The sequence below is a fragment of the Lissotriton helveticus genome, chromosome 8 (genome assembly GCF_964261635.1).
Source record: "Lissotriton helveticus chromosome 8, aLisHel1.1, whole genome shotgun sequence".
Classification (NCBI taxonomy): Eukaryota; Metazoa; Chordata; class Amphibia; order Caudata; family Salamandridae; genus Lissotriton; species Lissotriton helveticus.
In genome coordinates, this window is record NC_136069.1 from 277,553,575 (window position 1) to 277,577,823 (window position 24,249).

General features: G+C 48.2%; 1 protein-coding gene across 1 annotated transcript in view; it reads right to left on the minus strand.

Moving 5' to 3' along the window:
• CWF19L2 (CWF19 like cell cycle control factor 2) overlaps positions 1 to 24,249 on the minus strand; it is a 1,282,529-nt gene that overhangs the window by 603,216 nt on the left and 655,064 nt on the right. Inside the window, exon 11 of the mRNA XM_078657031.1 lies at positions 6,876 to 6,998. Coding sequence (XP_078513157.1) covers positions 6,876 to 6,998 — 123 coding nt within the window. The remainder of the gene's footprint in view (positions 1 to 6,875; positions 6,999 to 24,249) is intronic.

Here is a 24,249-nt window from a genome sequence, read left to right on the forward strand (position 1 = left end):
ATGACAAGAATAGACGAAAACAGGTAGTATGTACCTTGAGAACTACACCACACAATGCAGAGCTTAATGAAGCGTAACCACAACAATATGTGCCGGCCGACCGAGAAGACAGCACAGCACCAGGGAGCCAACCAGGCATCATACCCCTGGGTACAATGAGCAAGGACGACCGGCACGCTGAACATGCCCAAGACTAGCCCCCCTGAGGGAGAGAGAGAGAAGGAGAGAGAGAGAGAGAGAGAGAGAGAGATAGACAAATGGGGAACCTGGGATAATCCCCAGGATCCACCGCAGGGAGACCCTGCATGCCTACCCCCTTGTGTGCGTACACAGCACACAGAAATACTGGAAAAGTCAAGAAATGACAACCAAGAAGACAAGTAAACAAGAAGAGCGCCCTTAGAGAATAGAAAGGCGTCGGAAAGGTAGTAACTGTATCGCTGTCTGTAAGCCATAGCGGCCAAGATAAGACCACCTGAGCCGTGGTGTGACAATGAACAGAGGAATCTGAACCCAGGCCGGGGCCTTTCTGAGGGAGGCCAGGGTCACAAAGCAAACGATCAAACCTACCACTTAAGGGTCAAGCCCCAACAGGGTGTGTCCAAGCCTTTCCCAACACTAGGGTAGAAGGCCACCGCAAGAGAGCAAGAGAGCAAGAGAGCGCATGCAAGACAATGGCTCTAGGAACCCTACGGGTCCCCCAGGATAACACACACCACAGAAGGGATCACAACCGGTGACAGAAAGAACCGTTCCGGAGCAGAATGGAACCAAGCGCCCACAGGGAAGCGTACCCACGGCCAAGACAGTCAACAGCGCTTTGGGCAGAAAGAGGAGCCAAGCAAGGCAGGAAGACGTGAAAACCTCTCTGGGGCGAATCAGAAACGGCCGAGACCCAACAATACACCGGAGCCAACTGCGCCAACAGACGCTTGAGAGTGCCACGGAACAACCGTAGGCAGCAATACAGAAACTCCAGCAGAGGACCACATCAGTCCGACAGCAGGAAGCATGTAACAGGGGGAAATGCTCACAGCATAACCCACGGAAAAAAAACCAGGGGAGCATATAATAGCAAAGAGAGCTCCACTGGAGTCTCTGAAACTTCAGAGCAAGGAATGGCAGCTACACAATAGCAAACGAACCCCACATAGGGTACATCACAACCTTATAAAAGCAAGGGACACCTCTTCAGACAGACAGAGTTCAAAAGAACCATATAAACAGCTGGCCCATATGCACCAAAGTAAGGGAAAAAACCCTGGCTGAACAGCCATACAATCTTTCTGAGAGAAAACCTCTGCAACCCAGAGATGTAAACAGAAAAACAGTGACAACACCGTCACACGAAAATACAGATCCACCATAGGTGACTAAAATCCAGGCAGTCAATGAAAGCCTGAGAAGAGACGCTGGACCGACGAGTCGGCATGATCATCATACAAATGAGCCCCATCAAAGGGCAGATCCCTGAGTCGCCCCCAAACATTTTCGGAGAAACTGCCATCACGTAGCCACGCAGGGCAACTGAGCTGGCCATAGCTCGACCACCGGAGTGAGTGGTGTCCATGGCCGACCGAACAGAAAAGTGCGCCATGTTGCGGCCATCCCAAATAAGCTGGATTAGGTCAGCACGAAAGCCCATTAGCCTGAGCAAACACGCAGGTTGTGTTAAAGTACCAAAGGCCGGAACTGGTGGAGGCAAAAACATTGCGGCCACACGACTCCAACCACCTAGACTCCCAAGTGGGGGAAAACAACGGTGGAGGAGAGGAAGGAAGCGCAGCCTGGACTACAAGTCCTTGAGCCCTAGGATGAAGGGACAAACAGGCAGGGTCATCTGGAGCCGGCCGGTGGCGATGCGCAACAGCACAAGCCACGGGATCCCCCGATGAGGGTCTGGCCCAAGTCCCCAGAAGGACTTCATACAATGACCTGCCAATAGGCAAGAAAGGCTCCACATCCACTGTGTCCTGGCGGAGAAGATCCAACAAGGGATCTGAAGGCAGGGAGACAGACGGCAGCTGCATTTGTAAGATATGTGCAGCCCTAACTGCCCTTGCAAAGTCTACGCTAGCCTCCGTGGTCATCCGAGGGGGAGACAGCAAGTCATCCGTTGGAGACAGATGCAGAATAAACTGTCCACCCAACGGCAAAAGCCCCGCTGAAAAATGGGTCGGTCAGTGCCCCATGGGCCCCATTCTGTGGAACATGGAAAAAACCCTGTGGGCGGAGAACCCACTGGGGTCACATCCTCCAACAGAGGTACAGCCGGGGACGGAACCAGTGTCGACCGACGATGGGACGGCTCCGGATCGGCACCGAAGACCTCCGTAGAGGACTCATCCACTCAACATCGGCCGGTGTCGACCCAACCTCCACCAAGGCTGGAGCCTGGGGGAAGGAACAAAGTTGAGTTGGAGTCGAACTCCGCGCTGCAGCCGCATCTAGCGACGATGCAGTGAGCCCCACAGGACTGTGCAAAGACTCGTCAGGAGGGCTAGATGTCAGAGTGGGATGCCCATCCGGGCCGTGTCCAGACGTCGCAGCGACTTCGGAACCGGAATCAAGGCACTCGATCAGCGCCGAGGGCGAACCCGCCGGTGAATCCCGACCTGAGTCCCAAGCCTCACTATGGGGCCCGAAGGAGAGGAGGTGTGACTTCTTTTGGTGCTTACCTGAGGCAGACGAACGACTTCCACGGGAACGACTACTGGACCTTGCCCGAGCAGAGACCACAGCGTAGGAGGAAGAACTGCGCCGCTTGGATCTTTCCGCTGGAGACGGAAGCCAGCACCACGAGGTCACTGATCGAGACAACCGGGCGGACATCAGTTTCATCTGACGTTCCCGCAAGGACTTCAGCTGTCGACAGAGGCGTCGCACTCGACAGAGTTGTGGTGCTCGCCCAAGCATCACATACAGATCTCGTGTGGATCCGTCGCCAACATCTGCCGCGAACAGGACACACAGGATTTGAAGCCTGCAGGCATCGGCACACTGTTCCAGACGCAGGCCAGAGGAACCACTAAACTCCAGATCCCAGTTGGGACGGGAAAAAGAAGAAAACTGACATCAGCACGCCGAGGGGGTCTTATATGGCTCCATTGATGTCACTTCCGTGGACGACATCAAGAAAGAGCCAGGAGACGACGCCCCCCTGCGTGCAGAGGTACTGCTGGGGAAAAAGTTTTTCGTATCCAGCCTGATGCCTGTGGATATTCTAAGTTAAGGAATCTGCAGCTAGATGTCTCTATCAGATAGGGACGAATACTGAGCCACCAGAAAAGGAGAGCTGAGCGCTCCTAATCGGACATGGCACTTTCAAGGCGTGCAATATGTTTTTGGGATGGTCAGAGTGTTGTGGCTTGTGATTGTTGCTAGGCATCCTCTCAATAGTTCTCAGTTCCCTGCTGACTGGCAAGTGTGTGTGTGTGTGTGAGGTCAAGGAATGTTGATGAGTGCCTGGTTTGGGAGAATGTTAGTTGGAGAGAGTGGGCTGAGCAGAAGGGATTCTGCTCCTGGTAGGGCTTTACCTAAAACCTGTAACTAAGCAAGTTCTACTTCAATAAAAAGACATCCTACAATCTAAGAAACTTGACTACTTGCCAACAAGAGTGAATCTTCATTTACAACACAAAGCACCACTGGTATTTCTTGGAACCTATTCTGTAAGGGGCAACGTTTGAAAGAGGTTCACTGGCTCAGTCCCAAGGACTCATGCTCTCCTACCACATGTGGTTAATTGAAGGGCTCAGAGCAAGCAGGGGGGAAAGAAGGGCCTCACTTTCTTTCTCTCACCCTTCACACTGCTCCTTGGTGGTCCAATGTTTGCTGTAGTTCTATATAGGGAGGCCTTCTGCAAATAACAGACCTTGAGGGGCACAAAGATTGATTATATGTTTGTGAAATGAACGATAAGCTCATTCAAAAGCTCAATAGTGACTTTGGCATAGACAAAGGTAAAAAAGTATAAATCACATGCAGGTCCGGCATTGCGTACTGAAGCTAATGATAAGAGCAGCCGTCAGGGCCGGGGCTTGGATGGCCAATATGGCAGAAGTGCTTTTTTGAGCTCACAACTAAGCTCCTGGACTGTGAACACAGCTTTTCCTGGTGGCTGCAGGGGTCCAAACCCGGCGGTGGGTGCTGGCACTAATCTCTGGTTGGGGAGGGTGGGAGAGCCTCTTAAGCTGACTCTGGAGGCACATTGTGCAATGTCTGCACAGGCCTTGCCTGGGACCCTTCAGGATGTGAGTGAGGGGTGGCACCCATAGCTGGAGCCGGGGTGTCTCCTCGGTGTGGGGAGAGACCTTGGACCTTTCCTCCCCAACTTCTCATCCATGAAGAAGTAAGCACATCTTCCCCTGAACTCCTGGGGGACCACTTGCCTTGGGCACCAGGGTCGAATACTGGTGCGGACCCTTTGTTTCCAATCCTCAGTGATTGGAGGACCTGACAGCTCGTGCTGTGAATGATTGGAGTCACAGTGCAAGGTACACTGCCACTGGTGCTCCCCTGGAACAGTCCAGGGGGGCGCTAGGTGGGGCGTGGCCTGTGTCTGTCTGGGATGCTCAAAGTTTCTGATGTCCACCATCCATGTGGGAAGGACTGCGGTGTCAGGGGGTGCTACAACTCCCCGGCCCCACAAGCTCACACCAAGATGGACAAGGACATAGATTCTACTGGGGGCACTAAGACAGCCGGAGAGGAGAAGCCCGGAATCCCAAAAAACACTGCGACAGCGACAACATTTGAGTGATACTGCAAGCTATTCAGGACTCTGGATAAGCGCTGGAGGCAAAAATAGGCGTAGTGGGTGTGGACGCTGCCCTGCTGAGACAAGAGCTCCATATTGCGATAGAGTATTGGAAGAAGAGTACAGAATCTCCGAACTGAAAGACCCAGCACGAGAACTCACAACGGAGGTCTCACGTCTGGCCAAGACATCTCAAACTCTGATGGACTGGGTAGAGGACGCGGCGAAAGGAGCCTGCAGAAATAACCTTCGATTCTTTGCATTTCGCAAGAGGGCTGAGGGCTTGTATCCAAAACATTTCTGGAACAATGGATCCAGTTGTGGATGGGCGCTAACCACTTATCTCTATGCTTTATCATCGAGAGGGCGCATAGATAGCTGGCACAGAAGACCTCGCCTGGAGTCTCACCCTGCCCCATGATAGCCAAGGTTCTGAATTATAGAGACAATGATGCCATACTGAAAGGGGCGCGGGCAAAGGGGCAACTGTCATTTTAATCTAGGCATATCATGATCTTTCCTGACTACACACACCATGTTCAACTACAGTGGAAACCCTACAGCCATGTTAAACAGAAACTCCGCATCATGAATCAGCAATATTTGCTCCTACATTCATCGAAAATTGGCATGCTTCATATGTCCAAAATACACACCTGACATGGCATGGGAACTGGCTGATGGAGCAGCAGCCACTTATGGTAAGCTGAATACCCCTTTGGCCGGTGTCAGACTCTCCAGGTTCACGGGCCAGGGAACCGGGAAGCCTGCTGGGCTACGGTGCCGGAAGAAACTCAGCACAGTCTGGAACCTTGAGAGACTGAGGCCTTGTCAGAGATTGCGAGAGACACTGAGAAGCCAGAAGAACTAGGGGTGCCCCCAACACAAGATACCAATAACTAATACCCAGAGGCACAGGTGACACCAGGGGATGCTTCAACGATAAGACGTTTGATTTATTTTGTCAATGTACAACTGTTTTCTACATTGGAGTTTTATTTATTTACAGGCAGAGCAGGCTGGAGGGGGGATTGACTCTACCACCTAGTTCCTTGTTGTGTTGTGGGTTAGGGCGACGGATGCTTTTTCGGAGGAAGGGGGGGCGGAGTACAGGGATGGGGAGATGGGGGATTAGGATTTGTCTTGTTTACTTGTTTTATTTACGTTTGGATTCACGCTGCTTATGGCGATGGTCAAGCACTATGAATCCTCTAATGAAATTCCTGGGCCCTGGTCCCTGCTTTGCCGGTGAAGGACCCCTTGTGCCTACAAGGCACTACTGCCATTTGTGCACCCCACTATACTCACAACACACTTCTTTACTCCATTCACCATGCACTCCTTTACGGTAATGACATGGAACATCAATGGGCTGTTGCACTGCATGAAGAGGGTAGCGGTGATGTAACTAAACATTACCATGCCACGGAGATTCTGCTGATACAGGAGACTCACCTCCAGGGTACCAAGCGCACATTCCTGGCCCAATGCGGTTATGACACTGCTAAACGACACTGTTTTCAGTGTTTATTATTTCCGTATTTTAGAAACTTGCATTGGTCATAATGTGCACCTTCAGTCTTGCCTTCCAAGCCTTCCAAATAGATTTGCACCACATTTTCTCCTATTTTAATTCTTCTTCTAAATAGGTTTGTGATTTGTTAAAGCTTCACATTTTATTTGCCTGCATGGTAATGCTTTGTCTTTAACAACTGTTGTCTTCTGTCATCATCGAATGGTGTTATATAATGTCTCTTGAGCAGTTAGGCAAACGAAGAGGAGAGCTAGCTTAAAAAAACACAGTGAAGTTTTCTCTTCTAAGGGGGACACATTGTTACTAGGAGATTATTAATTTATATATTAAAGCGATGCCTTAGTGCAAGTTAATTGCTGATTTGGTGTGATTGATAGACCGGTTATGCTCTGTACTGGTGAATAAAGAAATGTAAAAAAAATTCTACTCTAATTTACACCAAAATGCAAGATACTTTACTATAAAAACAAATACTTCAGTATAAATTCAGCAACTCTCAAACATACCTATATGCAAGAAACAGGCATTCATCACATGAACATGTGGCAGTCCTCATACACCCTAAAGCGAAAGAACACGTACCATCTGTCTCCTCCGCCTTCCTCCTTTCGTCTCTGATGTGTCTGCCACATTGACTGGCCACGCTCTTCCAGACTGATCTGTTCTGATGAGAAGCACTTCATTATCCTCTTCTAATCTAGCACCCTGCAACAGGAAACAAATTCATTCACAAACATCAGTTCAGCAGGGCATTAACAAATAGTACACATTTAAAAAAAATATATTTGAAATAGTACCATGTCTTTCTAAGTACAGAACTTGGTAAAATGTGCAGGAAATAAAGAACATCAACATTTGAGGAAGTTTTCTTCTCTTCTATTCTTCATTTTTATTTTCATCCAAGGGACAAATGTGATTGAAATGCAGGATTAAATGTCGCTCATAACCTATAAAATGTAATTATTCTCAATCGTGTTGAAGTGCAAACTTTTGGGTCTTGAGTAATTCTCCTTCCTCAAGCTGATCATCTGGATCACTGTCTATATAACCATCTCTGATGTTGATGGGAGGAAGTACAGATCTGACCTCTTGTGTATGAACAGGCGTAGGACTTGTAGGCAAAGGAGCCGTAGCAGGTGCCTCCGTGCGACCCAGAGTGAGAGGGACTGGTGCAAATGTTTCAGGAAAGCCCTTATAATAATCATTTAGCATGTGCCGTAGATAAGTGACCTAAGAGATGGGCACTGCAATGGTATCTCCCCATGAGCCTTGTGGTTCTTCATAGGGCTCTTTGTAAGGATAGTGCTCTTGGAAAGAGTCATATCGATGAGATGTGGGCTGTTGGCGAGCCGTGAATGTATAGTTCCCTTCCATGTAACTGGAATTGTCCTCCGTATCCTGACACTTTACCCTTAATTGTGAAGGGCAGTAAGCAGGACCGAAAAGCCCTTCGTCTCCTGATTCCTCCATGGTAAGAAGGTGGGCCAGAGGCAGCGGGTATACCTTGCTGGGCAACGTCAGGTCTAAGCTGAGCAGAGACTTTCTCAGCAAAAAATGCTGCTATTTAGTGTCTCGTCAATGAGATATTCTTCCTAATATTGACGATCACTGAAACTGGTTTCGTTGATAGTGATTTGAAAATCATCGTCACGGACAGGTCGTTGGCGCGGTCATCGACGAAATGGCTGCCGGTAAGGAGTGGTGGTCGTCACGCCTTTCGTCAACAAAGCTGTTGTCGTGGTTGGAGTGACTGTCATCACCTTTGTTATGGGAATAGCCATCAATGAAGTTCTCGTCAACGCCACTGCCTTCAAACGACGGGTCTGTTGATGGTCTCATTTACGTCGACGGAGCATTTTTTTGAGGTGTGACAAGTCCAGAAGACGACAAAGTGGGTGATTTCTTCTAACCATAGCCCGAACACGAGTCTTTAGAGGCTGGGTTTTCGCATCCTGATGATTTTTCAACAGCCTTCATTTTTTAGGGACTTTTACAGATGCGGTAGAGCCTTCATTTTTACATTTTCGCTCGGGTGGAGAGCGACTTGGACCCTCCTTTGCATCTGAACCAAATTCTGATCTGGACTTTTTCTTGTGAAACCAAAGTTGTACCCTGGCTTCAGTTTTGGTAGAAAATGTTCTGCAGTGTTCACAATCTTTTAGTTATGGTTAGGATGCAAACAGTATAGGCACTTCTTATGGGGATCCTTAAATATTGTCTTGCCTTTCCACAAGACCTGCATGGCCTGAAAAGCTTTTTCTTGGATCTCTCTGACATACTGAAGGTAAAACACAGTACCTTAGAGCTGTAGCAGTCCAATGTTATCTTCCTTGAGAGGAAAAAAGGGTCAAAAGTTCATCAACTGTATTAACTGAGCAGAGCTCAGCAAGACATCTTCACACAAGCTGTACGAGAAAAAATCTGAGGTACAGTGGCTCTGCAGGGGAGAAGTGGTCCAGGGTCATGCTTTGGATTGGCTGAAGTTTGGGTCTATTCAATAATGTGAATTGGTTAATGTTAGACCTGGCACCATTGGCGTGGGTCTCCCTTCCATTTTTTCTGTTGCCTCATGTATTTTTGCTGGTGTTATATGCTTTGGGCACTGCGCCACTGCGATTCAGTGCCACAGTGCAAGTGCTCCCTACTGTAAATTGATGTACTAATCGGTGGTTCCATGTTTGGCTATTTGGTTTACTTGTCAGACCCTAGTCTAGTGCACTGAGTGTGCCAGGGCGTGTAATCCAACTGCTGCTGGTGGGCCTGCAGCACTGGCTGTGCCACCCACAGAAGCCGCCTTGTAAAATGTGTCTACGGTCTGCCATTGCAGAGCCTGCTTGCAGTCTAGTACTGTCATGCTGACTGGGCAAGTGCACCCACTTCCCAGTCCCTAAACCTTCCCTTTTCTTCATACCAGTCACCCCTATGGTAGGCCCAAGGGCAGGGTGCATTGTAAGTATAAGGTAGGACAAGCCCAGATGTGTGTGGCATGTCCTAATAGTGAATTACAGGCATATTCGTTTTTCACTATTGCAAGGCTACCTGTTCTCCATAGGCCAGAATGGGCTGTTAGAATTGTTACACTTTATAATCCTAACTGTCTCAGATAACATGGTAGAAATTCAAGTTTTGTATGCCTGAACTCAGAATAATAAAATACATCTTTTTGTAAAGTTTATTTTAATATTCTATGTTTGCAAATACCACTTTTAGAAAGTAGGTATTTGCTTGTCTAACCATTCAAACCTGCCTCTGCTAGTTTGTGTATTCCTATGTCTGGTTTTGTGAGGGACAGGCCTGGGGAATTCCAGGAGACACCCAGTGGTGAACAGAGAGATCTGCATCTAGATGGGAGGGAGGAGTGCACCTGAACTCTGAATAGGGCTGTGCCTGCCTTCCACAATGCTGGCTCCACCCTCTGGGGCGCGGCTGATGTCTCTGCCCTGCACACTGAAAGAAGAGAAGGAGTCCTGTCAACAAAGTGCTCCAGGACTGTACTTGCCTTCCACAATGCTGGCTCCACCTCCTGTGGGACGTCTGATGTTTCTGCCCTGCACTGTGAAAGGAAAGGAGAAGTCTGGTAAACAAAGTGCTCAGGAACTGGTTTGGACTAGGCAAAGGCCCCTCTCCCCTCAGAGAACAAAGGATTTCTGAGTATAGATATTGGGACCCTGATCCCATGAAATTAGATCACTTTGGACTGCAAGAGGAAACCTTTACTGAGGAGAGGAACCTGAAGAAACTGAGGAGAGACTATTCCCAAGCTGAAGTGCTGCTTGGGGGATTGGCCTGCAGTGGTTGCCTTACTGCCAAAGGAAGGAGAAAGGAACTTTGTGTACTTTGCTTTCAACTTGTGAAGGTTCTCCAAGGGCTTGGAAAAGAGCTTGCCTCCTGCTGAAGTCTCAGGGACAACAGACTTCCCCCCCAGCTCCCCAGAGTTCTTTTGCAAGTGCCTGCTGCTGTTTTGGGCCTTCTGAGGAACTGCGTGTCGCAAGGAGCTGCATGCGCGATTCAACGAGAAGAAGCGTGTCGCTGTGCCTGCTGTCACAACTCCGAAGAAGGAGGGTGTCGCCGCTGGAACTGTCGCATTGCACCGCATCGACCAAGAGCACCTCGCATCCCCGAGAAGTGTGCCGCCATCGGAGCTGCTGCCGTCGCATCTTGGATGTCGCTGCTGTAGTTGTCGCATCGAGCGGAAGCTTCACGCATTGTGGAGAAGAGCGTCGCCGCTGGAGCTGTTGCCGTCGCATCGTAAGGGTGTCGCTGCTGCAATCCACGCATCGAACCGAGAGTTTCTCGCATCCCCGAGAAGCACGCCACATCTGGAAGATCTTCACGTCTTTATTTCTTTGCACCTGACAATCGCTGCGACATTGCTTGTCGTGGAAGCGCAACGCAACTTAAGGTACATTGACGCAGAGTGTCGCATCTAAGAACTGAACTGAACAAAGCTTAAATCTACCATCTTAAAGTAAACATAGTGTGTATTTTTGTCATTTATGGTCTTGTGGTAACTCTATATAAAGTCTACTTATTTTTTATATAAAACCTGTGTGGTGTCCATTTGTAGTGTTGTCACTGGGTTACTGTATGTGGTCACAACTGCTTAACTTACATCGCCTCTGAAATAAGCCTTGACTGCTCGCGCCACGCAGCCTAGAGGGTGAGCAGGGGTTATTTTAGGAGTGTAATCCCCTTGTCCTGACTAGAGGAGAGGGTCCCTATTTGTCACAAGTATGCCAACTAGAGACCCCCAAATCTAACAGTTAAGAACGTCACTTGCTTTCTGTATGTTTTTTAACGTATGTAAATAGTAATTCTTGTTTTAAATACTTTGGTGCTTCCACCATGACGACGGGGAAGATTCAAGCATGTAACTCTATGAAAGATGCAATACTGGAGAATAAATGAAAATATTGAGACAGTAATGCTGTGCAAAAACAAGAGACGTGGGAGGAAAATAGTGCATTAAGCTGTAGGAAAAGCAATGCAAACAGAAGTCCATAAATTCTTTAGTTGTTCCCCCAAATATAGAGGGTGATCGCATCAAAAAACCTTTTCCCATGAGGTAAATCAACACGGGGCTTGCTTAAATAATTTTTATAATTAAACCAATGCTGGCATATGCCACAATAACTTTCAAAAATGCTCAAGACTTCACTGTGAATATCACCGTTAGTAAAATATGTTTGCCCCTAACAGAAAGACTAGACCTCTTTTAATGGGTGTTTAGATGTGCCTGTCTCGAGGGCAGAGGGGTTGTGCTGGAATAGTTTTTCTGAATTTTTATTTTTCCGTTTAACTTTTCCTTTTAATCTGATGTTTAAGATGTAAAATAATGCCTTAACAGACTGACTTGGAAATACAAATGTTGTCTTTCCACTGCTGTTCGATCACTATGAGACGCACGCACCTAATTCCCAGGTGTTATCCCTAATTTGGGAGGGAGGGGGTGGGGGGGACGGGAAGGAAAAAAATAATGGTGGGGAGGGTGGCAGAATTGCAGGTGTTATGATACCTGAGTGGTGGAGGGGAGGGTTGATATAAGCAGGAAGCAGAACAACAGGTTTTAAGATTTTAATATTTGGGCGGGGGAGAGGTGGATAATGTGGGATGTGTTGGATACCAGGTATATTCTATTTGGGTGGGAAGAGGAAAGATGGCCAAAGGATGGTGTGATGGGTTAGGTATTAGTAGGATTGATCTGCATACATCATAGGGGGGACGAGGGGAGCGGAGGCCAGCATTGATTAATGGTTTAGCATTGTTAGTACAGACAATTTAAACCAACAATCGATTATGATGAAGCAAGTTCTTGTTATACACCAACGAAATAATAATGTAGGATGGGTATAACATAGCGCTGGTCTTATGCTGAGCCAAGGAAGACAACCCACTACCTTTGCCCTCATCCTATGGCCATAAGACCTCCATGCTCCTACGTGACAGTCTCTGATGAATACCAGAAGGTATAATGCACAATATTTTTCAAAAAATTAACATTCGACATCTACAAGTTCACTCTCTTGATAAAACAAGATTTGATGCAAAGTTAGTAATTTGCTAGTGTCTACATTAAAATAAAATGTTCAATTTTTGTTCCGCATACGGTTCCTTTGCAGACGTTTAAATAATTAATTTAGTTTCAGGGGCCACAAAGATAGATTTAGTAACGCCAATACTAAAATGTATTGCTTGCATGCAAATGACAAGCACTGGATCGGAAAATGACAAATATGCAACTGAATTAGAAGATAAATCAGGAAAAAACTAAATGTTCAAGAACATTATTTAGTTGTGTATATCGTTCAGGGCAATTATTTCTAAATTTAATTAAAAAGTAGTGATTTACTTCAATATCTTATTTTACATTCTGCATTAAGGCTCGCTTGCTCTTCATGTGAAACGGCACTGCAATAAAGTCCTCAATGTAATAAAAACTAACGGTCAATACAATTTAGCTGCTAGTGCTGGTAGCATTAATGACTGATTGGCTCTGTTAACTTTCCCTCCAAGGGACACAACCCCGGTAGATTCTGCTGCCAGCAATATGAAAAACATATAGTTATTAAAAAGGAATGAGGGACAAACATGCAAGATATTCAGTTTTAAGTAATGGATGCCCGTGGACCTCTACAGTGGGTGCTAGTTGTACTTTTAATACGTAATTGAAAAAAAATATTATCATGCAGCTTGCATAATACTTAAATTGAACTAAACTCCAAATACAATTTTGATTTGTTAAATCAGGCAAACTCAATCTCCTTTCTAAATCAGAACCTGTTCTTACTCAAGAAATGTGACTCTAATTTTAGGTGAGTCGTGTGAATGCCACTCCAGCTGATTCTGAGAGCTCCTATGCTTCAATGCCTGGGATTACCAGACGTGGGGGAATATCAGGCTTGGTTTTATCAGGTGCGAAAATAAACCCAGTAAATGTGCCTGGGCTCTGGACCAGGTAGCGGGATGAAAGGCTCCACATAACCCCATCTGACTCCCGCCCAAAGCCCAGTGAGGATCCATAGTTCAACCCAGACACAACAGAGTCGGACCTGCCAACCACAGCTTCTTGACCTTTTGCACTCATCACATGGCCAGCCCCGCCCCTCCCCCCTCCATTAGATTGACACCCTGCTCATAGCAGGTGATACATTTTAGCGGAATAGTTCCCTAAATCGGGAATAACCTGCGGCAAATGACTAGTAATCTTAGGTCTGTATGATTATTCATAATTGGGGGGTAAGGGGAGCCCTCCACCACTGTCAGCATCTGTGGCCAGCGCTCATAAGTGCAACTGGGGGCCACAAAATCTGCTCCAACGTAGCGACTACCTGTCCCAAGATCTCTCTGGGCAAGGAGGAGGAGCCCTGCATTACCGCCAGCAACTGTGGCCAGCGTTACTAAGCACAACTGGAGTCCTGTGGTGTGGGCTATGCCCGAGCAAAACCCATGCCAAGGGCGGGCCTCTCCTGCGCCCGTCAGTGAAGAGGCAAGGCAAGGCCACCCCCTTGGCTCGTTGGCTGGAAAATTCGAATCCTCCTTGTGTAAAGGTACTGTTATTTTTTCCATCATAGCACTGGCAATCCTCTAGTTGGCCTTACAGTACTCATTTATCCATCTGGCCTGCCACACCCATACCACACTCATGGTGGGGCAGATACTTAAACAGCATATACACAAAACAGGTGCCACTTAATAGTTCATCATATCTGGTCCTCTTTAAGGCAGAGAGCAACCCTGACTGCACTCCTGTATTGTAAGGGGGCATTAAAAGCCACAAGCCATGACCTTCAGCAAGAGGCAGTGCGTCCTGGACTATAATAGACTACTGGTCTGGGGGCAAGCCCCATTTGACCTACCAAAGAGATATGATTGGAGTGGGCCTATGCCTGGCTGCCTTGATCTTGGTCGCTCAGGAAGCAGCCACGGCATCATTTTGGAAAAGAGTGGGAAGTGACAAACAAGTAACTTACCTTTGGTAACGCATTATCTGGTAGAGACTGGATCTAGCCGCAGATTCCTTACTTTAGAATCCTCCCCAGGCGCGAGACTGGCTACGGAAAAAGTTTTCCCCACAGTCCGTCCGCGCACCAGCAGAGACGGGCGCGCAACTCCATATCGATGTCGTCCACCAGATGTGACGTTGACAAGAGTCCATATAACTCCCTCGCCGACTTCTTCCATTACTATTTTCCGAACTCGAAACGCAGAGCCACATATAGAAACTATTGAACAGTGTGCTTAAACAAAAGAAACTCCTGTGTCAATTACCAAATTCCTAACCATAATTCAGTATATGAATATCCTAACAAAAACTATGATATGAAAGAGAACTCATATAGATTACCCATATCTTTTTTTTTATGAAGTGAAAGACCAAAACAAACTGAGACCCAAAATGACTTCCTTCGCAGAGTGGGAAGGATGGAAGGGCAGTTAAGGAATCTGCAACTAGATCCTATCTCTACCAGATAATGTGTTACCGAAGGTAAGTAACTTGTTCATCTGATAGAGACATCTAGCAGCAGATTCCTTACTTTAGAATCAAATGCCAAAGCCATACCATCCCCGGAGGGTCTGCGAACCATGAAAAGTCTCTTACTAAGACCAACCCGGTCCAGAACAAGGGAAAAAAGACAGAAAATCTATAAAAATAAATCTAATATATAAGTGAGCAGAAAGGATTAGTTACTTACCTGTAATCGTAGGTCTCATCCAGGGGTATACTCATCAAAGTCATAATCTATGAATAATCCTCGCCCATGTGCGGGATCACGGAGCATATAGAATGAAGATATATCTATCTATCTATCTATCGATCAATATATCTATATATATATATATATATAAAACTTATACATGCAGCCTAGAATGTTTCCAACATGGCAAAAATGCCGAAATTACATAGGTTTGCATTGCAAGAACAATACCCTCCTAACCCATAAGGAAAAGAGGAAGCACTGAGAAATTGTCATGCAAGAAAACAAGTTACTTACCTGTAACTTTGGTTCCCCAGTATTGGTAACTTTCATAGATTCCCATGCTTTGTATCATTCCCCGTCGTTGGAATGGGAGCCTCGGTAGTATCACAACCATAGAAACAAAAGAGAAAAATAGGCCTAGGCCTCATCTCATTTTGTATCCTATCACCCTCTTTTTGTAAAAGAGACCAAACTTATGTCAGGACCAATCAGAGCAGCTTCACCCCATAGAACCTTCCCGAGAGAGCTCAGAGCCTCAGATTTTCGTAGCCGTTGTGCAAACCGCCACTATCTCTTGTCAAAAGACCGAGCTTTCCCAGGGGAGGAGGGTGGGCGCATGGGAATCTATGAAAGTTACCAATACTGGGGAACCAAAGTTACAGGTAAGTAACTTGTTTTTTTGCCCCAGTATTGGAACTTTCATAGATTCCCATGCTTTGTATCAGAGTAGCTAGCAGTAAATCACAAAGACACATTTTGTAGAGACATGGCATCACATAACCATATTAGCAATACTTATAGCATAGCAAAACAATAAACAAAATGTGCTCACCAGGATGGAGGGATTGTAGGGAAAGCTCACCCCTCAATGAAAAAGATTTAGCAGAACTGCTTGACCAACAGCTGCGTCGTCTCGTCCTGCAGACTCCAGGCAGTAGTGTTTCGTGAAGGTATGAGTACTGCTCCACGTTGCTGCCCTGCATATGTCCTTAATGGTGACTCCAGAGAAGAGAGCCACAGACGATGCCACAGACCTTGTGAAATGTGCACGGACTTTTCTGTCCAGTGGCTTGCCCGCCTCCTGATGGCAGAATTGAATCGCACTGGAGATCCAGCGGGAAATACCACTCTTTGCCAAAGGAAACCCCTTCCGTGGTGCGCTGTAGGACACAAACAACTGGGATGATTTCCGAAAGGGTCGTGTCCGCTCTAAGTAGAATTTCAAGCATCTCTGAACGTCCAAAGAATGTAATGTGCGTTCCGCAGGCGTAGAAGGGCGCGGAAAGAAAGACTTTAAAATCAAAGGTTCATTCAAGTGGAACTCAGACGGCACCTTTGGAATAAACTTCGGATTGGTGCGAAGAATAAGAACATCCTTTTTTAATTGAAGGAATGGATGCACTATGGAGAGGGCTTGAAGCTCAGTAACTCTTCTCGCTGACGTCAGAGCTAAGAGGAGGGCAAGTTTCCAAGACAGGAACTTCAAGTCAGCCTTGTGCACAGGCTCAAACGGAGCTTTCATGAGTTGAGCCAGGACAAGATTGAGCTGCCAAACTGGTGGAGGAGGTCGGACTGGAGGATACATCCGGAACAAGCCTTTTAAGAATTGTTTAACAATCCTAGATGACCATAAGGAAGGGCCTGAAGAACTACGCCGAAACCTTGAAATGGCTGCAAGATGTACCTTCACAGACGAATGCGCCAACCCAGATTTAGCCAATGATAGTATATATGGCAATAGTTGATGAGACAGAGACTTGTAAGGATGGAGACCTTGTCTTTGACACCATAGGCAGAACCTCTTCCATTTTGCCTTGTAAGTTTTATTAGTGCTCGGTGCTCGAGCCTGTGACAAAACTTCTCTACATTCCTGGAAGAGATTCAGATGACGGAACTCTCTGTGTTCAGGAGCCACGCTGTCAAGTGCAGCGATTTCGGATCCGGATGGTAAACTTGTCCCTGATTCCTTGACAACAGGGACGGAATTGGTTGTAAGCGAATTGGAGGAGCCTGGGAGAGCCGCAGGAGTTCTGTGTACCAAAATTGCCGCGGCCACGCTGGTGCAATGAGGATCATCTTGCATGGTTCCGCCTTCATTTTCCTGAGAACTCGAGGAATGAGGGGAATTGGAGGAAAAGCGTAAAAGAATGCGCTGTACCAGGCCATCGAAAGGGCGTTCCCCAGGGATCCCTGATGGTGAACTTTGCTTGCGTAAAACCGGCATTTGGCGTTCACCGGTGAGGCAAAAAGGTCGATGGTTGGTGTCTCCCAAACCGAGAAGACACTCTCCAGAATGGACTGATTCAATTTCCATTCGTGAGTCACCTCTGTCTGGCGACTCAGGGCATCCGCCTTGACATTGAGCGAGCCTGCCAGGTGTTCGGCTCTCAGACTGATGCTGTGAAGAATCGCATAATCCCAGATCCTCTGAGCTTCTGTGGACAGAGTTTGGGACCTCGTTCCCCCTTGCTTGTTGACGTAGTGCATGGCCGTCGTATTGTCCGTCCGTACCAGCACTGTATGGTTGCGAACTCTGGGAAGGAAAGCCTGCAAGGCCAACCGAATGGCCGCCAGCTCCAAAAAATTGATATGGCACTGGCGCTGCTCTGGACTCCAGTGCCCGCTGACTTGAAGCTCTCGGAGCACTGCTCCCCAGCCTTCCAAAGAGGCATCCGTGGTCATGATCAGAGGGGATGGTGAAATTCTGAACGTCAGACCTTGTGCGATATTGTCTTGTACTAGCCACCATTCGCATGCCCTTCTCATTGCTGATGTCACCAACACCTTGTCGTTGAATGATCCCTCCGCTTGGCACCATTGTTTGTCTAGTTCTTCCTGCAGAGGACGCATTCGCAGCCTGCAATGCGGTATTAATGGTATGCAGGATGACATCGACCCGAGAAGGGACTTGTATTGACGGACTGAAAGGCATTTCTTGTGGAACAGTTGGCGAGCTGATACGATCAACTTTTGTTGACGCTCCTCCGAAGGACGAGCCGTGCATTGCTTTGTGTCCAAAACGGCCCCCAGGAATCTTGTGGATCTGGAGGGTTGCAGAACTGACTTGTGTTTGTTTAGCTGAAGGCCCAGGTGACTGAACAACTGGATGCAAGTTGAAACGGCTTGAGAAGTTTCCTTGAAAGATGGAGCCTTGACGAGCCAGTCGTCCAAGTAAGGGAAAACCTCCAGGGATTGTTTTCGTAGAAAAGCCGCCACTGGTGCTAACACTTTGGTGAATACCCGTGGTGCAGACCGAAGGCCAAACGGAAGCACCTTGAATTGGAAATGGGTCTTGCCCACTGTGAAGCGCAGATATTGTCTGTCAGCTGGGTGTATCGGTATGTGGAAATACGCATCTTCTAAATCCAGAGACGCCAAATAGTCGCCTGGGTTCAAAAGAGGAAGAATTTCTTGGAGAGTGACCATCCTGAAAGAGAGTTTGATGAGATAAGTGTTGAGCTCTCGTAGGTCTAGTATGGGGCGCCAAGTCTCTGCCGTCTTCCGCACCAGGAAGAACCTGGAATAAAAACCTCTGCCCCTCTGAGAGAGAGGTACCGGTTCTATTGCCCCCTTGAGGAACAATTGATGGGCTTCGAGATGGAGCAGTCCCAGATGTTTTGTGCGGATGGCGCCCGGAGCTCTTGTTGGAGGAAGATCTTGGAATTCCAACGTATGGCCACTCTCTACAATATTCAGGACCCACTGGTCCGATGTTATACACTTCCACCTGTTCAGACAAAATGATATCCTGCCCCCCACTGATGTTACTGGGAGGGTAGGAACAGTAGGTAGAGCCAGGAGGCCGCTATTGCCGCTTGGCGTTGTCACGTCCCTGACGGTTCTGACGGCCTCGCGGAGGTTGGCGAGAGTAAGACGCCGATTGTCCCCGCCGTTGATTTGAGTATTGAGTCTTATAAGACTGCGAAGATTGCGAGGAATATCTCTGTTGGGTGTTGCCTCTACACGAAGAGAAACCACTGCCACGAGCGGCTTTAATTGGGACCTTACGGTAGTTGAGTGATCCCAAGGACTTCGCCGTGTCTGTATCCTTTTTTATATTTTGCAGGGCATCATCAACATGCTTACCGAAAAGCATCTCACCATCAAATGGGAGATCCAGGATCTTATTTTGGACCTCCTGACGAAACCAGGTGGCTCTCAACCAGCCCTGGCGACGTAGCACCGCTGACCCTGCTAATGCCCGAAAAGCCGTGGAAGCTATATCCATAGCACAGTCGATAACTTCAGAGGAGGATTTCTCTCCCTCCATCAGCACTCTCTTGGCCTCATCCCTTGTGGAGTCAGGTAGTTGTTCCACAAACGGCTCCATGTCACACCACATCTGGCGATCGTATCTGCCTAAAATGGCGAGAGCATTTGCTGCTCTAACAAGCAAGCTGGCCATGGAAGAAAAACTCTTCCCCACGTTATCCAGGCGCCTACCGTCCTTGTCCGGAGGCGTAGTCAAAGGTGTTGACGGGTTTTTGGACTTGCTTTGGGCGGCCTGTGAGATCACCGAATCAGGCTTCGGCTGTCCAAGAAGACAAGCTGGACTGCCTTCTGGGGCCTTGTACTTCTTTTCCAGTCTGGGGAGAACCGGGATAACCGTGGCTGGATTCTGCATGATCTTCATACCTTCCTCCCACACATGTTCAATTATGGGAATGGACTTGACAGATCTTCTGTATTGTTCCTTGAAGTCATATAGGAAACATTCAGACTCTTCTCTCGTAATCGGCAGTCCAAATCTCTTTGACGCTCTCTCCATCAGGTTATGGAATCCCCCTATATCAACTGGAGGGGAGATAGAAGTATCACGACTAGTGGCGTCTGGATCTTGTAGCCCACTGTCACCCTGATCCAAGTCTGGGTCCTGCAATGGATCAGTCAAGGGATCCACCTGTACAGCCTCATCGTCCAAAGAGGTATCCTGCTGGACAGTAGTGGCTGGTTCGGGATCCGGTGTCTGGGAACGGACCATAGGTGTTACCGGTGGTGGCGTGAGGGGCACCACTGGCAAAGGAGGCAGACCGATAACTGGCTGTGCTTGTGACAACACCGGAGGTGGAGGTTGCGCAGACTGCATTGAAGGTTCCGAAGGAAACCTGTTTCGATAGTCCAGCAGCATCATCTGTAGATCAGAGATGAGAGAGGCGGGCATGGCCACCATGTCCTGTCCTAACCTAGGCGGGCGTCGGTCTTGTGGAACATAGTGATGCAATTGTTGGCCACCTGTATGCTCGTAATATTCCTCCGTGTCTGTCTCCTGCAATTTTACATTCAAGTCTGAGGGACTGTAGGCATCCCCATAATGGCCACTCTCATCCTCATCCTCCTCCGAATCATCATCCAGAAGCATTGTCGGTGGATGCGACGAAACTCGTCGCGGAGACGTCATTTCCGAGTAATTTTCATCTTCTGCAGTGGAAAATGCATTTTTTGACCCGTCAACGGTGCAGCAGTCGTCGACGGTATTGTCGATAGAATCGTCGACGGTACAGCGATCTTCGTCGACGAAAACTTGGTCGTCGACGGAATGGTCGTCGACGGTTTCGTAGACGAACTCGTTGTCATCACCATCAGGGTCGACGTCGAAGTTGTCGTCGTCGACGTAGTTTTTGTCGTCGACGAGGCCGTCGACAGCACCTTACCGGAGCCCGTCGACGTGGAAGAAGCTATCGTCGACGAACCGGGAACCTTGAATGACGACGAAGTCATTGACGTGGAGATCGCTACCGACGACGAGCCCGTCGACGGGGCCAAGGAAAAAGCGGGAATTTTCACAGAAGTAATCGTCGTCAACGTACCTGATGTTTTCGTCGTCGACGGACGCTGTTTTTTCTCCGGCCCGGTTCCTGGAGTGACAGAAGAGTATTTGTCACCGGTTTTTTCCTTTTTGGACGGAGGAGAAGTGATAGTAGCCTCCTTTTTGTCCTTTGAGGCTGTAACCAGTCCAGCAGCCTGTCCCTGCCTCTCCTTTTCACTTCCGTTAGGAGATTGAAGGGGACCAGCCCTCTCAGACCTGTCAGAGATCTTATGAGGGGCCTTAAGAGGGGGCTCAGCTGAAGAAGAACCAAGGGGAGACCTACCCCTCTTCCTGGATCTGTGAGAGGACTCTAAAGATGTTGAATCCTCTTCATCTGATGAGAGCACCTCCTTCCGAGTCTTCATCTTTTGAAGCCAGGTCAAAAGCCGACCCTCTCTGTCACGAAGAGTCTTGGTAGAGAAGGTTCTACAAATTTTGCAGTCTGTGGCCTTGTGGTCAGGGTATAAGCAATAAATACAGTTTTCATGCTTATCTTCCACAAAAAGTAGTTTTTTCCCACAAAAGGCACAGGACCCGAATAAGGCTTTCTTCTCCTTGTCAGACATGTCTTGATTTCAGTTGAAAAAACGAAGAAATAACCAGTAAGATTGAGAAAACTGAGCAGAGCTCAGTGGAGACTCCCTAGCACAACGTGCGGTAGAAAAATCTGGGGCTCTGAGCTCTCTCAGGAAGGTTCTATGGGGTGAGGCTGCTCTGATTGGTCCTGACAAAAGTTTGGTCTCTTTTACAAAAAGAGGGTGATAGGATACAAAATGAGATGAGGCCTAGGCCTATTTTTCTCTTTTGTTTCTATGGTTGTGATACTACCGAGTGTAGGAGAGTGGGGTCTGCAATCCTATGGTCACCCCAGATTTTCGCTTTTTGCTTCACTGGTTTACGACTTTCCCTGGCTGTGGGCCTGCTAATCAGACCCACAGCCTAGCTGTTCTCTCTCTAAATTGACATCCATGTACTTTAGGTGCATTTACCAATTGGTACTGGGCCACCTTATCAGTCCCTGTACACAGGGCATAGGTGTACCCAGGGTCTACCAGGGGCTGAAGCATGTATTATGCCACTCCTGGCTGGCCATCTAAATCTGACACAACTGGCTGCATGACAGCTGGGGCAAGGTGGTGTAAACACCCTTTGCTGTAGATATAGTATACCTATATCTAACCCTAAAATGGACACATATATTCCTTTCAGTCACTCCTATGGAGGCCTTATCAATCCTGAAGGCAGAGTGCTTGGAATTATGTGAGATAGTGCTCTGGCATGAGCTGAGCCCGTTTGCAGCTTGCGGAACCAAGTCCTAATAGCTGTTCCATGATAACGCTATACCATATACTCTTAAGTGCATTATCAACCTCGCGGTTAAATGCTAACTCTGGTATAACATTATCAAAACATGTCGAGTAAGGTGTCATACGATTTGGAATACTACCCCCTCGCCAATTCTGGCGACGGGGGTAGCATTCCACCCTTCTAGAGGGACACGACATGTATGTAACTGTGAACCCCGGTTAAAGTTAACTCGAGCCTCAGCATCACAAAATGGATGCTGCCACCACAGACACAAGTCTGACCTCCTGCTGCTGGGAGTCCTTCCAGCGAGGATGGCTTGGACAAAGGGTTTCCTGCCTTGGGAGGTGCTAGCACCACCCCAGACAGGATTTTGTGTATTGAGGTAGGGAGGCCTGAAAGGAATGAGACATGCCTGGGGCACACAAGGTGCCCTGTGCATACAAAGGTTCAAACCAGTTGCTGGGGCATCCCTGCCCCAGCTCTGGCAGGAAACCGGACAAAGGATAGGGGGTGTAACCACCCCCTTCCTGGTCCCACCCAGGGGAGGGACCTAGTCAGTAGTGCAGCCCCCTTTAGGAGAATAAAGGTAGGAGCTGGTCCCATTCCAAATTAGATTATCCTGAACTATTCAACAAGAAGAAACTCTGGCCTTCGACGTTCTGCTCCACAGAAGACTGAAGAATCTCCCTTGTGGACAAGGAGTGTCCACCCTGCAACTGCAGGCACCATCAAGCGTCCGGCGGCTTCACTTTGTCGTCTTCCCTCGAGGATCCAGACTTCAGAGCCCGACGAGACCCGGATTCCCAGACCTCTTCGACCTCAACCTGCATCTACAGCAGAGCTGAGACCCGTGGGTGCGACGAGACACGTGGGACCGGCCATCTTGAACGAACCTGCACTTCGCTTCCAGCACGACTCCCGAGGTAAACTCGACCAAGTGCTTTGGGGACTGAGAAGCCCCAACCCCGAGCAGCCCCTGCACCGAAGATCAGCCCTCCAGCATCCACGAGATCTGCGTGGGGCCCACCTGCTTTGTTGCTGCTCGACGCGTTGTCTGGTCACTTGCCGGCTGGCTAGTGGCCTCCCAGACGACGAACCTTTGAATCTTTGCTGCTGGTCTGGTTGCTCCAGACTGGCCCTTGCTCCCTTCCAAAAGAGGGGCACCCCGGACTCTCCTAGTCCGCACCAGACGCTTTCTTCACTCACCGTGTGGGTTGCCTTTGCCAAGGCCTGTTGACGCCGATTCCGGATCCAACACCGCCAACAGCGAGAGCCTGTGTGGGACAGCTAGTGCCTCCATCCTGGTCATCGAAGACACCTCCTGGTCCACGTGGCTGCAGAGTCAAGCGTCCACTCTTCACCTGATCGCGACAACGACATCTGGTTCCTTCCTGGTTCCACTCCAGTCACTGGCTAGTGACTGTGAACATTGTCCCCTCTGCTTTCAGGTCTCCTTCTTCAACAATCCACCCTTGGATTGCACCGGACATCTTCCTCCTGGTCGCCTGCAGCATCTTTTCTTTCAGGCTCCATTGACTTCAACGCGAGAACCCGACGCACTTTGACACCTATGCACCCGCAGCCCGTGGGTGAGGTAACGAGAGCATTTCGGTGCTCAAGGGTAGTTTAACTGTCCTAGTGTCCAGTTCCACAGTCGTTTTAGTCCTACCTAGTCAGGATTGTCCGTACTCACCTTTAACTTGAACTGTCCTGTCCATAGACGTTGTTACGCATCTCGCGTGTGAGTTCACACTCTGCACATGCATCCCGTGGGCCACCTATTACTTACCTGAAGTTAGTATAGCGTGGTCCCATCGATCCTACAGCCTCTGGACAGCTCCATTCCTTTTATCGACTCTCACATTCCACTTACTTAGTATATGGTTTGTCGTGCCCCTAGGGCACCATTGTAATTTTGTGCAACTTATAGTATTTTTCGTAAGAGATTGTCATGTGCTTAGCCCTCTGACCTCATAAAGAGTTCAGAGGTGTTGTTATTAATAAATATACTGTTTATTTTCATAACAACCTGTGTGGTGTCCTTTCATCTGGTATTCAAGGGGTTATATTGTGGTAAAACAGCCGGCTTCACATGCCAAAAGAGTTTAGCCTAAGACTGCTTTGTCCATGCTACCATTAGGAT